At 37.4% G+C, this 18,148-nt stretch overlaps 1 protein-coding gene across 6 annotated transcripts in view; it reads right to left on the bottom strand.

The window, feature by feature from the left end:
* The window catches only part of FNDC3A (fibronectin type III domain containing 3A), a 113,486-nt gene that overhangs the window by 76,432 nt on the left and 18,906 nt on the right, over positions 1–18,148 (bottom strand). For all 6 annotated transcript variants that reach the window (XM_061434624.1, XM_061434622.1, XM_061434623.1 and 3 more), the window contains one exon: positions 15,097–15,234. In XM_061434624.1, coding sequence (XP_061290608.1) covers positions 15,097–15,195 — 99 coding nt within the window. In that variant the 5' untranslated portion in view covers positions 15,196–15,234. The remainder of the gene's footprint in view (positions 1–15,096; positions 15,235–18,148) is intronic.

Below are 18,148 nucleotides of genomic sequence, written 5' to 3'. Positions count from 1 at the left end.
TCATTTCTCTTGAGTAAATACCTAGAAGAACTGCTGGGTCATAGCATAGCTGCATGTTTGATTGGGGAATTGCCATATTGTTTTCAAAGTGGATACACCAGTTTACATTCTCACCAGCAGCGTATGAATGTTCCAATTTTTCCAGGTTTTTGTTAACACTTGCTACTATTTGACTTTTATTCTAGCCATTTTACTGGGTATGGTTTCATTTGCATTTTTCTAAACATTAATGACATCATTAATTAAATTAACTGAACGTTAATGCCAACAAAGGTCCATCTAATCAAAGCTATGGTTTTCCACTAGTCATGCATGGATGTGAAAGCTGGACTATAAAGAAAGCTGAGCGCCGAAGAACTGATGCTTTTGAACTGTGGTGTTGGAGAAGACTCTTGAGAGTCCCTTGGACTGCAAGGAGATCCAACCAGTCCATTCTAAAGGCAATCAGTCCTGAATATTCATTGGAAGGAGTGATGCTGAAGCTGAAACTCCAATACTTTGGCCACCTGATGCAAAGAACTGACTGTTTTGAAGAGACCCTGATGCTGGGAAAGATTGAGGGCAGGAGGAGAAGGGGACGACAGAGGATGAGATGGTTGGATGGCATCACTGACTCAATGGACATGAGTTTGAGTAAGCTCCAGGAGTTGGTGATGGACAGGGAGGCTTGGCATGCTGCAGTCCATGGGGTCGCCAAGAGTCGGACACGACCGAGTGACTGAACTGAACATTAATGAAACATTACTGAAACATTAATGATGTTGAACAACTTTTAATGTACTTATTGGTCATGTACATACCTTCTTTGAAGAAATGAGCATTCAAAACCTTTGCCCAGTTTTTATTTGGGTTAATTGTCTTTTCATTGCTGAGTTCTAAGAGTTCTGTAAATATTCTGAATACAAGATCTGACAGATTTACAATGTTGCATCAGAAGCTCTTTTGAAAGAAGAAACGTGTTTATAGTTAATTTTTCCCTAAACTTGTGGTGTATCTTTTTCATTTTTGTTCACTATTCATGTTTGTATATATCTAATATTAGTACTGATACATAACTATTGATTTGTAAGGCTTTTTTTTTCCAGTTTACGTCAGTGGCATCATTATATTAATATAATGATCATATATAATATCCCTCCTCTAATTTGCTGTTTTATGCACCTTTTTACTTTTTAAGATTTATCCATAGTAGAGGCTCATACAATGGAATACTGGTAATCATATTCTAGCATTCCATTGTATGAGGGCTTCCCAGGTGGCACTAATGGTAAAGAACCCACATGCCAATGCGGGAGACATAAGAGACACATGTTTGATCCCTGGGTTGGGAAGATCCCTTGCAGGAGGGCACAGCAACCCAATCCAGTACTCTTGCCTGGCTAAACCCATGGACAGAGGAGCCTGGTGGGTTACAGTCCATGGGGTATCAAGAGTCAGACACGACTGAAGTGACAGCATGCACACAGGCATTCTATCATATGAATCCTCTAAATCCTATTCATTTCTCTGTTAGATATTTATATTACTTCTTGTTTTCTTGTTATTACAAAGCAATGAAAAGGCACGCACATGTGCCCTTGTATACATGTATAAGATTTTCTGTAAGATAACTACCTAGAAGAATATTATATTAGGTCTGCACTTTTTCAGTTTTATTAAATATTGCTAGGCCACTTCCAAAAATAGTTGCGCCAGCAGTGTATGAAGGATTCCACTGCTCCACAGACTTACTATATTTCAGGTTTCTTAATATTTACATTATCACTAAGGTTTTAATTAGCATTTCCCTTCTTCAAAACAGTTCCAAACTCCTTTTTCTCCCAAAACCCTTAATTAGTCCAGTGAATCATCCCCAAGAAGATAGGGTACTTTGTTACATACAGGCACTTTGTTGCCAACTTTGCAGCTAACATGAAATTCTTTCCTTATACTCTAAGCACTCATTAATGTGCCAGTTAAGTTTACCAATGGTTTTAGTTTTAAAAGATGAGTTTTTATATTACATAGGCATGTGTTAAGTCGCTCAGTCGTGTCCAACTCTTTGTGACTGCATGGACCATAGCCCACCAGGCTCCTCTGTCCATGGGATTCTCCAGGAAAGAATACTAGAGTGGGATGCCATGCCCTTTTCCAGGGGATCTTCCGGACCCAGGGATCAAACCTGGTTCTCCTGCACTTCAGGCAGATTCTTTACCGACTGAGCCATTAGGGAAGCATACATAGGTACACAGACCAATACTCGGTCAATTATATGTTTACAGATCCTTAGGAGACACTGGAATTGATGTTTACTAATAATAGGTATTTTATTTAGATATTCCCCAAGTAGAGGCATATCTGTTTTTGTTCACACAAGAGGCATGTGGATATTTCCTTTAAAATTCAAATAGTATATATATCTATCATGATAATAGATAAAATGAAACAGACGGACAATTCCAAATGTTGATCTGACTGCAGAGCAAATGCCAAAAACATACTGCTTGTGGAACTGGTGCTGCCTCTTTGGAAACCTTTTTTTTTGCCAATAGCAGGACAGGAAAAAATAATCTTACCCTAGAGGGAAGCAGCAGCTATTTGGGGAAAATAATAGTACTCTACAATAAGGAAAAACTGAAGCAGTAATAAAAGCTTGGTGTTTGAGGGAATATGAGAGGAGTTCAATTGTATTTGAGGTATTGGGGATGTATAAGTAGAAATAAACAAACAAAAAAAACAGCAGTTACTACTTGAACATGTATTAATATATTCCCTATGACCCATGCACTCCATTGCATACACATGTGCAGAAGTTGTGTACAGGAATGTTCTTGAAGAATCACTTGTGGTAAGCAAAAACTGGAAACAACCCAATTTTCCATCAACAATAAATTGAAGCAACTAAGGCATATTTATAGGATGGAATATTATACAGCAAATACTATATATAGCTATGAATGGTAACAGGAATGAATGTCATATGTTGACCAAAATAATGCATACTGTATAATTCTACTTATGTAAAATTCAAAGACAGGGAAAACTAATCTTTGGTTTGGGGAAGTAAAAAGGGATAGATATTCTTTGGGAGAGAGGGAATACTTCTAGGAAGGATTAAAAGCATAATCCTTCCCAAGAGACTTCTTGGGATTACCTTTCAAATCCTTCCCAAGAAGCCTCTTGGGGGTGCTGGTAAAGTTCTATTGCTTGACCTGAGGATGGTTACAGGGGTTATGCTCCTTTCAGTTTTTTTAATTGGCCTGTACATAAATGATTTGTGCACTTCTCTGACTTATGTTGGTTTTAAATAAAGACATTCTTAAAATCTTAAACAGTTCAGATAAAGCAAAATTTTAACCTCTTGCCAACAAGCTCCTCTTTCCTAAGAAGAACTACTGTTAATAAATGGATATATATGTGTACAGAGCTTTTCTTCCTGTGATATATGTGTATGTATACTTGGAACTGCATGGCTTTTTTCCTTTTTTAAATTGTTAGAACTTTTTTTTTAAGTTTAAAAAGTAATAAATCCACAAGATTAAAAAAATACTCAAACAGTACAAAATGTTGTATAAAATGTAAACTCTTTTTCTGGGGTCAGTCCCTGCTTATAATTTCTTGTATAATTTTCTGTCATGTGTTTATATATGTGTGCATATTTGTCTGATTTTCAAAATGTTCTTTTTTGAAATATCACATAAATGCATTTCAGGAATTTGACTCCTGGGCATTTTATCTGGCGGTTAAGTAGATATACAACAGTACTTGAATATAAAACAACCATAAGTATATTATTGAAAGGGAAACATTATGAGAACTGAAAAAGCAGAATTCAACTTCTAGTTCTACAAACATCTGTATAGTTTTTGACAAAAAAAATCTTGCTTTGTATTAAGCTAACGTAAGAACATACAAAAGATCATGGGAAAAATCATCTTTGTAAAAAGTCTCCTTTTCATTTAGTGTCTCTTATTACAGAAGTTTATAATCAGATTCACTTTAAAGAATTTTTAGTATCCCATGGATAAATTTCAGTTGAATGCATTTCCTTATTTATTTAGTGCTGCTTACCAGTTACTCTTTATTTCTTCCTCACTTCAGTCCAACTTACATTTCTTAAAAGTCAACAATTCTTACATGATTCTGGGGCACAGGAGCTGACTAAGTACAGAATTCCTTAACTAGAGAATTAGGAATTATTCTAACTGTATACTATCCAGGAGTTAATTTAATAGAATATCTATTGTTTTTAGATCAGAGTCCATCAAAATTCCATGACCATTATGCTTTATTTCACTAAGATGCTGTTCCCTTTAGATTTGATGATTCTGTCTTCCACAACAGGTTTAAGTGTGTGTATATACTCATAAATATTTCACTAAAATAATGTAAAAATTTTAATGTTTTAAGTTATAGAAACAGCTAAGTGTCAGTACATTGCAGGGCTGCAGCAAGGTTTCCTAGGAGGTGGCATATGCTCTAAATTGGTGTCCAATATATGTTGCTGTTTCTCTCATAGCCAGTCCAAGTCCAAGAATCAAGGGATAAAAATGAGAGGGATACCACTCTCTTGCAATAAAAATATAATAAGAGATTATTATCCTGCAAGGTTGCTAGATATTAAAGCAATATACAAAAATAAGCTGTGTTTCTATTTACCAACAACAGAACATGAAATTTCATACACATGGATACAATTTATAACAGCTTAGATATACCAACTTGAACTTTAAGGACTGAAAAATTCAATACTGTAAAGATGTCAATTCTCTCCTAAGTTGATCTACAGATGCAAAGTAATCCAAATCCGAATCTCAGAAGGTTGTATCTGTGTATACTGAGAGGCTATTTCTAAAATTTGTATGTAACGCGAAGGCCAAGCATGTCAAAACACTCTCAAAGAACAACAAAGTGAGACAGTTTGCCCTACCAGATTTCAAGACGTTATTTAAAGTATCGGTGTGTTCTTGGCATAGGGATAATCAAAACAGATCAACAGAATAGAATTAATAAATCAGAAAAGATTCCACAGATTTATGGTAACTTAATTTATGGCATAAATATCACTGTGAAGCAACAGGAAAATGACAGTTGTTTCAATAAATGGTATGAGATAATTTGATATACCTATGGAAAAATAATCAGATTAACACAATTCACAGAAGAAAACTCCAGTGGATTTTTGAATAAAATGTTCAAAGTGAAACCATACTTTTTAGAAGATAATGTAGAAAAACATTTTTATTACCTCAGTGTAGGGAAGAATTTTTTAAACAAACAAAAAATACAAACTCTAGATAAAAGAACTGACAAATGTGACTACATTAAAATTAAGAATTGTTCATCAAGATACTGAAAAGTATGGTTATAAGGATAAGAGAAAACATTCACTACACTGCTGCTGCTAAGTCGCTTCAGTCATGTCTGACTCTGTGCGACCCCATAGACGGCAGCCCACCAGGCTCCCCCGTTCCTGGGATTCTCCAGGCAAGAACACTGGAGTGGGTTGCCATTTCCTTCTCCAATGCATGAAAGTGAAAAGTGAAAGTGAAGTTGCTCAGTTGTGTCCAACTCTTAGCGACCCCATGGACTGCAGCCCACCAGGCTCCTCCGTCCATGGGATTTTCCAGGCAAAAGTACTGGAGTTGGGTGCCATTGCCTTCTCCAATTCACTACACTGGTACCTGATAAAAGGTTTATATCCAGAATATATACAAAGGGTTTTGACAAATCGAAAGAAAAAAACAGCAACAAACTAGGAACTGCCTAGATGTCCATTAAGAATAGAAGAGATAAATCAATATACTGTTGTAAATTCATACATGGAATCCTATACAGCAAGGAAAAGAACACATTTCAGCAACATACAACAAAAAATGAATCACAATGTTGGATAAAACCAGGAAGACACAAAAGATCAGTTATAGTAAAGATTACTTTAAAGATCAAGAATAGGCAAATCTAAACCATTATTGCTTAGTGATATATATATACATAAAACTATAAAGAACAGTCTGGCAGTAATTCCCATAAAAGTAAAGGTAATGGTAACCTCCAAAAATGGGTGTTGTGATGTAGAAGGAATACACAGGGGATTTCTAGGATGTTGGCAGTTAGTCTGGCTGGCAGTTATAAGAATTTATGTTTTATAGTCATGTGCTATATCTTTGTTTTATGTACTTTTCTATATATATAGGTTGTAACTTACAATTTAAACAGGTTTTGAAAAAAGTAAGCTGAGGGTATGTTCCCTGTTTTCTTAGATTCTGTTTCTGGCATCTGTTCATCACAGGACCAATTACTTTAACCATATTTTCTTATTTTCTGTGTTCTTGATGCTTTGGCATTTATGGTTGAGCTGGCTAGGGAAGAGACTGCCCATCCCAGGGCTAACCAATTCTTAGAAGTGGCAAAGGGCTCAGTCAGGAGCACACCCCTCACATGCAAACCAACCAATTACAAGTCTACAGATCCAACTAACCCCCTTACTGAACTCTTACAAGCCAGTATTTCTGCTGCTCTAAGTCACCCCAGGGCCAAGTAACAGGCAACTAAAGACCACCTGTATAGCCCCAAATCTGCCAGAATCATTTTTTTATTTTCTTGAGATTTAATTGACAAAACATTGTATTGGTAGTTTTAAGTGTACAGCATGATTTGATATGAATATATTACAAGATAATTACCACAGTAAATTTAGTTAACATCTACCACCACACAGTTACAAGTTTTTTCTTGTGATGAGAACTTTTAAGATCTACTCCCTTAGCAACTTTAAAATATGGTGCTGCTAACTACAGTCATTCTGCTGTACATTACATTCCTAGGATTTATTTATCTTATAACTGGAAGTTTGTACATTTTGGCCATCTTTACCCTGTTTGCCCAGCACCCTAATTTCCCACTTTGCAATAACCAATCTGTTCTCTGTATCTATGAGCTCATTTAAAAATATATTCTATATAAATATTACTCAACTATTAGAAAGAATGCATTTGCATCAGTTCTAATGAGGTGGATGAAACTGGAGCCTATTATACAGTGAAGTAAGTCAGAAAGAAAAACACCAACACAGTATATTAACGCATATATATGGAATGTAGAAAGATGGTAATGACAACCCTCCCAGTCCATCCTAAAGGAAATCAGTCCTGAATATTCATTTGAAGAACTGATGCTGAGGCTGAAACTCCAATACTTTGGCCACCTGATGTGAAGAACTGACTCATTTGAAAAGACTCTGATGCTGGGAAAGATTGAAAGCAGGAGGAGAAGGGGACGACAGAGGATGAGATGGTTGCATGGCATCACCAACTTGACAGACATAAGTTTGGGTAAACTCTGGGAGTTGGTGATGGACAGGGAGGCCTGGTGCGCTGCAGTCCATGGGGTTTCAAAGAGTCAGACACAACTGAGCAACTGAACTGAACTGAATGACCCTATATATGAGACAGCAAAAGAGACACAGATATAAATAACAGACTTTTGGACTCAGTGGGAGAAGGTGAGGGTGGGATGATTTGAGAGAACAGCACTGAAACACGTATATTACCATATGTGAAATAGATGGCCAGTCCAAGTTCAATGCGTGAAACAGGGCACTCAAAGCCGGTGCACTGGGACCACCCAGAGGGATGGGATGGGGAGGGGAGTTCAGGATGGGGAACACATGTACACCCGAGGCTGATTCATGTCAATGTATGGCAAAAACAACCACAATACTGTAAAGTAATTACCCTCCAATTAAAATAAATTAATAAAAAAATGTATATTCCATATATAAGTGAGACCATACCATGTCTTCGCTATTGCAAACAATGCTGTAACAAACACAACACAAGGGTACATATGTCTTCTTTGAGACATGATTTCACTTACTTCAGATAAATACCAGAAGTAAAATTGCAGGATCATGTGGTAGTTCTATTTTTAATTTTTTGAGGAATCTCCATATTGTTTTCCACAATGTCTGCAACAATTTACATTCCCATCAACAGTGAACAAGGGTGCCCTGTTCTCCACATCCTTGTCAATACTGATTTCTTCCCTGCCACAATTAATGAACAGCCAATCCAAAGTTGTTTACCCTGTTGTGTCTTTCCTGAGAAAACACTAATTAATGGCTTTGGTCTAGGCTTTCTGCCTGTTTCTGCTTCCGCTTCCAGACCAAAATCTGGTATTTTCCCTGTGGTCCAGAGTGGCATGGCATGCTCTCTTCTTTCAGGAAATATAAGTAACACAAATTTAGTCTATGTCATTACTCAAGTCACCTCCATGAATTAAAATCCTGCAGGGACAAGTGAGATAAAATAGTAATGGAGATTTGTAAAATAACAATTAAAAAATTAATGAAATGGAGAAGATTCTGATAAAAACACTAGACAGGCACTGAGTTTTGAAAGACCTTAACCAAAAGTGTCAGTTTAGTTCAGTCATTCAGTCGCGTCCAACTCTTTGCGACCCCATGAACTGCAGCACGCCAGGCCTCCCAGGCCACCAACTCCCGGAGTCACCCAAACCCATGTCCATCGAGTTGGTGATGCCATCCAACCATCTCATCCTCTGTTGTCCCCCCTTCTCCTCCTGCCCTCAATCTTTCCCAGCATCAGGGTCTTTTCAAATGAGTCAGCTCTTCGCATCAGGTGGCGAAAGTACTGGAGTTTCAGCTTCAACATCAGTCCTTCCAATGAACATCCAGGACTGATCTCCTTTAGGATGGACTGCTTGGATCTCCTTGCAGTCCAAGGGACTCTCAAGAGTCTTCTCCAACACCACAGTTCAAAAGCATCAATTCTTCGGCCCTCAACTTTCTTTATAGTCCAACGCTTGTATCCATACATGACTAATGGAAAAACCATAGCCTTGACTAGACGGACCTTTGTTGACAAAGAAATGTCTCTGCTTTTTAATATGCTGTCTAGGTTGGTCATAAATTTTCTTCGAAGGAGTAAGCATGTTTTAATTTCATGGCTGCAATCACCATCTGCAGTGGTTTTGGAGCCCCCAAAAATAAAGTCAGCCACTGTTTCCATTGTTTCCCCATCTATTTGCCATGAGGTGATGGGACCAGATGCCATGATCTTAGTTTTCTGAATGTTGAGCTTTAAGCCAACTTTTTCTCTCCTCTTTCACTTTCATCAAGAGGCTCTTTAGTTCTTCTTCACTTTCTGCCCTAAGGGTGGTGTCATCTGCATATCTAAGGTTATTGATATTTCTTCCGGCAATCTTGATTCCAGCTTGTGCTTCTTCCACTCCAACGTTTCTCATGATGACTCTGCATATAAGTTAAATAAGCAGGGTGACAATATATAGCCTTGACGTACTCCTTTTCTTATTTGGAACCAGTCTGTTGTTCCATGTCCAGTTCTAACTGTTGCTTCATGACCTGCATACAGGTTTCTCAAGAGGCAGGTCAGGTGGTCTGGTATTCCCATCTCTTTCAGAATTTTCCACAATGTATTGTGATCCACACAGTCAAAGGCTTTGGCATAGTCAATAAAGCAGAAATAGATGTTTTTCTGGAACTCTCTTGCTTTTTCGATGATCCAGTGGATGTTGGCAATTTGATCTCTGGTTCCTCTGCCTTTTCTAAAACCAGCTTGAACATGTAGAAGTTCACGGTTCACGTATTGCTGAAGCCTGGCTTTGAGAATTTTCAGCAGTACTTTACTAGCGTGTGAGATGAGTGCAATTGTGCAGTAGTTTGAGCATTCTTTGGCATTGCCTTTCTTTGGGATTGGAATGAAAACTGACCTTTTCTAGTCCTGTGGCCACTGCTGAGTTCTCCAAATTTGCTGGCATATTGAGTGCAGCACTTTCATAGCATCATCTTTCAGGATTTGAAATAGCTCAACTGGAATTCCATTACCTCCACTAGCTTTGTTCGTAGTGATGCTTCCTAAAGCCCACTTGACTTGACATTCCAGGATGTCTGGCTCTAGGTCAGTGATCACACCATCATGATTATCTGGGTCATGAAGATCTTTTTTGTACAGTTCTTCTGTGTATTCTTGCCACCTCTTCTTAATATCTTCTGCTTCTGTTAGGTCCATACCATTTCTGTCCTTTATTGAGCCCATCTTTGCATGAAATGTTCCCTTGGTATCTCTAATTTTCTTGAAGAGATCTCTAGTCTTTCCCATTCTATTGTTTTCCTCTATTTTATTGCATTGATCGCTGAGGAAGGCTTTCTTATCTCTCCTTGCTATGCTTTGGAACTCTGCATTCATATCTTTCCTTTCTCCTTTGCTTTTTGCTTCTCTTCTTTTCACAGCTATTTGTAAGGCCTCCTCAGACAGCCATTTTGCTTTTTTGCATTTCTTTTTCTTGGGGATGGTCTTGATTCCTGTCTCCTGTACAATGACATAAACCTCCGTCCACAGTTCATAAGGCACTCTGTCTATCAGATCTAGTCCCTTAAATCTATTTCTCACTTCCACTGTATAGTCATAAGGGATTTGATTTAGGTCATACCTGCATGGTCTAGGGAAATTTCTTCAATTTAAGTCTGAATTTGGCATAAGGAGTTCATGATCTGAGCCACAGTCAGCTCCTAGTCTTGTTTTTGCCATTGACGTTCACTCTTGCCATCTCCTGTTTGACCACTTCCAATTTGCCTTGATTCATGGACCTAACATTCCATGTTCCTATGCAATATTGCTCTTCACAGCATCAGACCTTGCTTCTATCACCAGTCCCATCTACAACTGGGTGTTGTTTTTGCTTTAACTCCATCCCTCATTCTTTCTGGAGTTATTTCTCCACTGATCTCCAGCAGCATATTGGGCAGCTGCCGACCTGGGGAGTTCCTCTTTCAGTGTCCTATCATTTTGCCTTTTCATACTGTTCATGGGGTTCTCAAGGCAAGAATACTGAAGTGGTTTGCCATTCCCTTCTCCAGTGGACCACATTCTGTCAGATCTCTCCACCATGACTCGTCCGTCTTAGGTGGCCCCACACGGCATGGCTTAGTTTCATGGAGTTAGACAAGGCTGTGGTCCGTGTGATCAGATTACCAAAAGTTTACATGCATTCAATATTTTTGGAAGGTAAATGAACAGAAATTAGAGAAGGTAAAGTTAAAATAGGAAAGTGCTGAACCACACAAGAAACCAAAATATCTGAACTTTCCTTTTGTTGGTACCAATAGTGACTAGAACTAAGAGCATTTCATGTACTTTAAAGCTCAAATTCCCTAAAGCACACGTGGGGGTTCTAACAGGGTAGGAGGAACACTCATAAGGGCTTTACCAAGAAAAGATACAATCTCAGATCAAGCACGTGCCTGAAGATGTGAAATGACACGGCCACTCTGGAAAACAGCTTGTCAGTTTCTTATAAAGCTAAACACAGATCGAGCAATGATGTTCCTAGATATTTATCCAACTAGTTGAAAACTTATGTCTAACCAAAAACCTACATATAAATGTTTAAAGCACTTTTACTTATAATTGCCAGAAACTATTAACAACCAAGCAGTCCTTTAATAGGTAAATGAATAAAGCAGTACATTCATACAATGAAGTATCATTCATATAATGTATTATTCATACAATACAATCATATAATGAATGATACAACAGCATCATTCATACAGTAATAAAGAGAAATGAGCTACTGAAACAGCCACAAAAAGAAATTTTCTAGATCATATTGCTAAGCGAAAGAAGTTGGTCTGAAAGGCTACATACTGCATGATTCAAACTATAAGATATTCCGGAAAAAGATAAAAACTATAGCGACAGTAAAAATACAGCTATTTGCCAAAGTTCCAAGGGGTGGGGAGTGAGGGAGGAATAATGGAGCGTTGGGGAGTTTTAAGGAAGTTAAACTGTTCTTTATAATACTATAATAATGATACATAGTATTACACATTTCTCAAAACCCACAGAATTGTACAATGCCAAAAATGGCACCCCACTCCAGTACTCCTGCCTGGAAAATCCCATGGATGGAGGAGCCTGGTAGGCTGCAGTCCATGGGGTCGGGAAGAGTCGGACACGACTGAGCAACTTCACTTTCACTTTTCCCTTTCATGCATTGGAGAAGGAAATGGCAACCCACTCCAGTGTTCTTGCCTGGAGAATCCCAGGAACGGGGGAGCCTGGTGGGCTGCCGTCTATGGGGTTGCACAGAGTCGGACACAACTGAAGCGACTTAGCAGCAAGAATGAACCCTAATGTAAACTGTGGAACTTAATAATGTATCAACATTGGTTTATTGATACAATAATGTATCAATATTGGTTTTTATTGGTTTATTTATTGGGCTTCCCCGGTGGCTCAGATGGAAAAGAATCTGCCTCCAATGTGGGAGACCTGGGTTTGACACCTGGATTGGGAAGATACTCTGGAGAAGGGAAAGGCTAACCACTCCAGTATTCTGGCCTGGAGAATTCCTGTGGACAGAGGAGCCTGGCAAGCTACAGTCCATGGGGTCACAAAGAGTCAGACACAACTGAGCAATTAAGCACATTGGTTTATTAATTGCAACAACTGTACCTATAAGATGTTAATAACAGGGGAAACTGTGGGTAAGATGTAAATGAGAAAACCTCTCAGCTCAATTTTTCTGTAAACCTAAAACACTCCAAGAATACAAAAAAGATGAATAAAATTTTTCAAACACAAAAAACAGTAAAGGTGCTGCCAGTCAAAATTAAAGATAAATGTCTATCACAGCTTCCCTAAAAGCAACACTAGCAGTAATGATGTCAGGAGTGATTCCTTCCAGTTTAATTCATAAGCCAAAAGACCCACTATGTATGTGACATTGTATAAAATGCATTTGCTATAAAAAAGTGAGAAAATATTGATGAGTATTTTAGATAATCTGGATGGTCAACCATAAGAAAATTAATTTGATCTCAAGAGGTAGAACAGAAATCATCTCATATTCCCAAGAGGAAACAGAATGATATTCCCAAGACAGTAAAGACAAAGCACAACCTATCTGTTATCCTAAACTGTTAACATCATGCATGTACACGAGACTTCCTTCTGTCAGGAACTGTCTTCAGCTTGCCTCTTTACTCTGGGCACCAACCCGGTGGTGTCATATCACCAGAGGCAAGCTCTTAATTTGGCCATGCTTGGCACAGCAGTAAGTTCCTGAGTTAAGACAGAGGGGTGTGTTGTCAACTGTTACCTACTTATTGCTAGCTTCAGCTCCTTACAGTCTACCATAGCTATGGGCCTATTTTGTTACACCTATACTCAGCATCAGTTGTAATTATTTCTCAGCTTACTATATCTGTTGACTTAAGTCCTGACTGACATACCTATAGAGTTTCTTCAGTCTTTTAAGCATTCATCGAGTGCTTCAATTCAAATTCAGCAAATATTTACTGAAGCTCATTTCACCCTCAAAGGTACACCTACTGTAAGCAGTTATTATTACCTCTCTCTCAGAGAGAAGTGAAGTAATTTGTCTTAAGTCACCCAAATCAAATCTATCGACCAATCCTATGCTCATTCCATTCACTGATATTTCTCCCCTAACTAGCAAAGAGTGCTAGTTAGAATTTAAGGCTTTATTCCACCTCTTGACACCTGACTTTTCAAAGCCTACATAAAAACCTGTCTTCTAGAACTACTGACTCCACCCGATCCTTCAAATCTTGCTCTAGTAAGCTCTTCTATTCCCAGCTCCTTTCTCTGTATCCGTCTACACAATCACTACTATATGCTAGCCATGGTGCTCGTAAGATCTCAAGAAAAATTCTGCCAAAAGAATCTCCTTTTGAAAGAAAAGAAAGAAAGAAATCTTAAGAGGGCATTCTGGTCTTGATTCAGCCTTTTGTCTTCCCTTTAACAGACTATACACTATAGGAGCTACATCAGTGTACTGTAATTAACTGCTTCAGAGATTCTTTCTTGTATTACACTATAAACAACTTGAAGCCAGTGATTTGCCTAAGGCAACAATGATAAAAGGCACTCCCAGAGCCTTAAAGTAAACGAATATCTGCCACATCTATTATTTTTAAGGGAGAAAAAAACCTGTTTAACAGACTTGAATTTTATCATAAAAAGCAACTTTAGTGACATGAAGTTGCTGCTAAAAGCTATCAGAGCACATGTGAAAATAAAAACCAGTGTATACTTTTCATACCACGTTTATTCAAAACAGAAAAGCTCATCACTCAATTTTTCAATAGCAAAGTGAACAGAGTAGTTCGTTATCTGGTAAGCAAATAATTGCCCACTGTAGATACTAAGTTTATAAAGTAACAAAATACAATTATATTTCTCTTAGTTTCCCAAGGAAGCAATATGAATAATGGAGCAAAAAAGCTTTGTGTGATCTTGGGCCTTTCTGAAACTCATTTCGTTTCATCTGCAATAGGGACAGGATTGCTGAAAAAATTAAATAAGATCATAAAGTTCTTAGCACATGTTTTTTCCCATAGTGAGAACTCAAACTGTTCCTTCTCTTCTCTCATTATTATTTATTATGTCCTTAATCTTTGTTTCCTTACTCACAACATTAAAATCCAGACCATACAAGGTAGCCGTGAGAATTAAGTACATCGCTTGGCACATCACAGGTACTTATGAAAGCCCATCATTCTCATCCCTTTAGGACTGCTGAGGGAATGAGGCATCAACGAAATAACAGAACTTTATTTATAAAGCCCTGGGAGAAAAACACACCAGGAATTGTGTGTTTGCTTTTAGAGGGGAGGGGGATTCTGGTGAGAAGAAAAGATTTTAATATAATGCAGGCAGTCATTTAATCATATAATTAAATCATGATTTCATAGTGATTTGAAGTAATGATCTATAATAACCATTGAGGCACAAGGTTAAACTTAGTTAAAAAACGTTCAGGGACTAGTACACTGTTTGCCTAAAGTAAAATGTTAAAAACAAGTTCAGTGGCAACTAAATAGAAACACAAGAAATTGAACGATTAATTAGTGAGACATTTTAGAAGCAGCTTCAAAAACAGTCTCATTTCATTTTCCTATGAAACCAGAACAACAGTGTGAACTGGATTTTAAAATATTAACAGGAACCCATTGTTGTGATGCCTCATTCTGTTCTAAATTTTGCATTCTTCTGAAAGAAACACACGTGTACTAGACATCAGAAATAAACATTTCAGTTTCCTTACCTGTTGTGTTCCATCTGCACTTACAATAGGGGCAGACAGAAGAGAAATATCACTACTTAAAATCTGAGTTGTATCCAGTAGTGGTGGATGTTCTGCCATTATCAGTAAGACATTAATATACCGGATAACCCTCCAACTCTGAAAAACAAAAATATATAGCCATTTGTATGTACACCCTTAAAAATACACTAAAATACAACGCATTCAAGATAAAGAGATATTCTGACTCTTTTTTCTGTCAACAGATCATTTAAGGAAACACATTTCTTGTTTACCAAACATCTGTCAATGTAGACAGCAAATCAAGATACGTTATCAGGAGCTTCTATTTAAATGCCATGTCTGTCTTGTCTGTCTCTCTATTCCTTCCATTTCTACATACCATTTATTTAACTGCCACTACTTTAGCTAAACCCTGGAATAAGAATTAAAATGCATGACTGAGTGAGGCAACTCTATCACTGATTCTTTTTAATTTGAGCCGAGAAGGTGTTTATGAAGAAACAATTAACTCTCATCACCCTATCAGTCTCTAGGAACTACACAAGAACTACAATCTTTTATTGATTCCTCAGAGCAAAACGGTAGAAAAATTTCTTCAGGATTAGAAAAAGAAACTTCAAGTGTTAAGTTCTGGCTTTGGTCTTCTGTCATTCTGGTTTTATTGTTTCTTCCTAAGAACCTTACAATAAGCCAAATCATTTCAGTGATGAAAGCTCATACATTTAGAACACTTTAACTGTGTACACAGTATCACCTGTTATATATTTTAATAAAAAGTAAAAGATTTGAGGTAGTATCAATCCACCATGTATAATATCAACCAATGTCAGCAAATTACATGTCAAAATGAGCACAACTGAGGTCAATCATAAATTTTATCAAATCTATACTGAAAGGTAAAATAAACATTGTTGGATGCTTGTAGTAGTCTACAATTCAGTAGGGTCAAAATGTTTAGCTTTCTTAAATGGAATTTTGTTTTTACTTATCCATCACGGCTGTGCTGCACGGCATGTGGGATCTCAGTTCCATGACGGGTATCAAACCCTCGCCCCCTGCAGTTTTCTTGGATTGCTTTCTTGTATGGCCATATTCACACTACATGCAAAGCAGTTGGTTTTATTTCAGCTTGCAAACTGGAAACTTCAGTAATGCAACTAAAATGTTGCATTTGGAAACCTAAAAGTTCCTTTCATTCCTGCCCTGTCAGCTTCTTTCAATCAATTTCTTTTAATTTTGCTACTACTCAGTTCCTATGTTCTCATTTTGTGACCACAAATACCCATTTGTTTTAAATTATGCATCTATTTTCACTTGTTTTTTTTTTTTAAATAAATTTGATATGTGAAAAAAAAGAGAAGTGATTTGTCACACTTGCTAATTTCTATGGAATGAATACACATTCCCCCACGGTCCATTCCAAGCCACCATGGTTTAAAAACTGACCTGAAAATGCCTGAATTTTTAATAATCACTTTTGTACATAAGTACAAGATGGCTCCAACATATCACTCTCTTTATCTATATGTCAATATTTGACCGTCTATGTGATAGTAATTTAATGTCTAGCAGTACTACTGCAAATTTTTTTTCTAACTACTGTCAAATTAAACAATGTTTAAAAAATTGATGCCAGATACATTGCATATCTGAATGCAAAAGGTAAGACAAAAAGCTCCTAAAGATAACACAAAAGAAAATCTCATAACTGTGAGACAGAGAAAGGTTTTTTAAACAGGGTATAAATTATGTTTCTTAAATCATAAAGTAAAAGAATGACATACTGAACTTCATTAAGCACTATGATTCATTAAAAAAAATCTTTAAGAGAATGAGAAAGCAAGCCACAGAATGAAAGATATTTACAACATATATAACTGTAAAAGAGCACATATTTAGCAAATTCAGGCCTCCTAACAAATTGAGTTTTAAAAAAAAAGAAAAATGAAATGAGACCTGAATACACTCTTCACAAAAATGGAAACTCAAGATACCAATAAACATATGAGAAGATTCTCAAGTTCATTATTGAGAAAAAGTTAATTAAAATCACAATGAAATGCCTACCACATACTAGGATGATAAAAATGGAAAAGACTGATAATATCAAGTATTAGTGAAGCTACAGAGCAACTGACACAATCATAAGGAATGTGAATGAAAACTCATAAAAATCACTCTGGAAACCAGTTTGATATTATCTACCAAAATTGAACATGAATATGAATATTCTATAACCTGGCTATGATTCAGCTATTAGACTCCTGCTGCTAAGTCACTTCAGTCGTGTCCGACTCTGTGCAACCCCAGAGACGGCAGCCCACCAGGGTCCCCCGTCCCTAGGATTCTCCAGGCAAGAACACTGGAGTGGGTTGCCATTTCCTTCTCCAGTGCATGAAAGGGAAAAGTGAAAGTGAAGTCGCTCAGTCGTGTCCGACTCTTATCGACCTCGTGGACTGCAGCCTACCAGCTCCTCCGTCCATGGGATTTTCCAGGCAAGAGTACTGGAGTGGGGTGCCATTGCCTTTTCCAATTAGACTCCTAGTATACACCAAAAAGAAATGCATGAGCATGTGTATCAAAAGATAAGTACATGAAGGTATATACAGCAGCATTCATCTTTAATAGCCCCAAACTGTAAATAATCTAAATGTCCCTCAACAGTAAATGGAACACTGTATCTGATTCATCCAACTCACTACTATACAGCAATAAAAATTTAATGGACTAGTGATACAGAGAACAAAAATGAATTTTACAAATACAATGTGAATGAAAAATAGACACAGAAGAGTACATACTGAACAATTTATAGAAAGTTTAAAAACCAATTAAATTTGTCTGGTATTAAAAATCAGGTAGTGATTGCCTTTGGAAAGGAAGAAAGGATGGGGACCGGGAGGGGCAGGAAGGCAGTTTTGGGGTTGCTGCTACTGCTCTACATCTTGACCTGGGAGGCTGTTACATGGTAATTACTAGTGTGTTATAAGCTTCCCTGGTGGCTCAGAGGTTAAAGAATCTGCCTGCAATGTGGGAGACCTGGGTTCAA

This window comes from Bos javanicus, chromosome 12 (assembly GCF_032452875.1).
Source record: "Bos javanicus breed banteng chromosome 12, ARS-OSU_banteng_1.0, whole genome shotgun sequence".
In the NCBI taxonomy this organism is placed as follows: domain Eukaryota; kingdom Metazoa; phylum Chordata; class Mammalia; order Artiodactyla; family Bovidae; genus Bos; species Bos javanicus.
The sequence above is the reverse complement of the archived record's forward strand: the minus strand, read 5'-3'. Positions and strand labels throughout refer to the sequence as shown.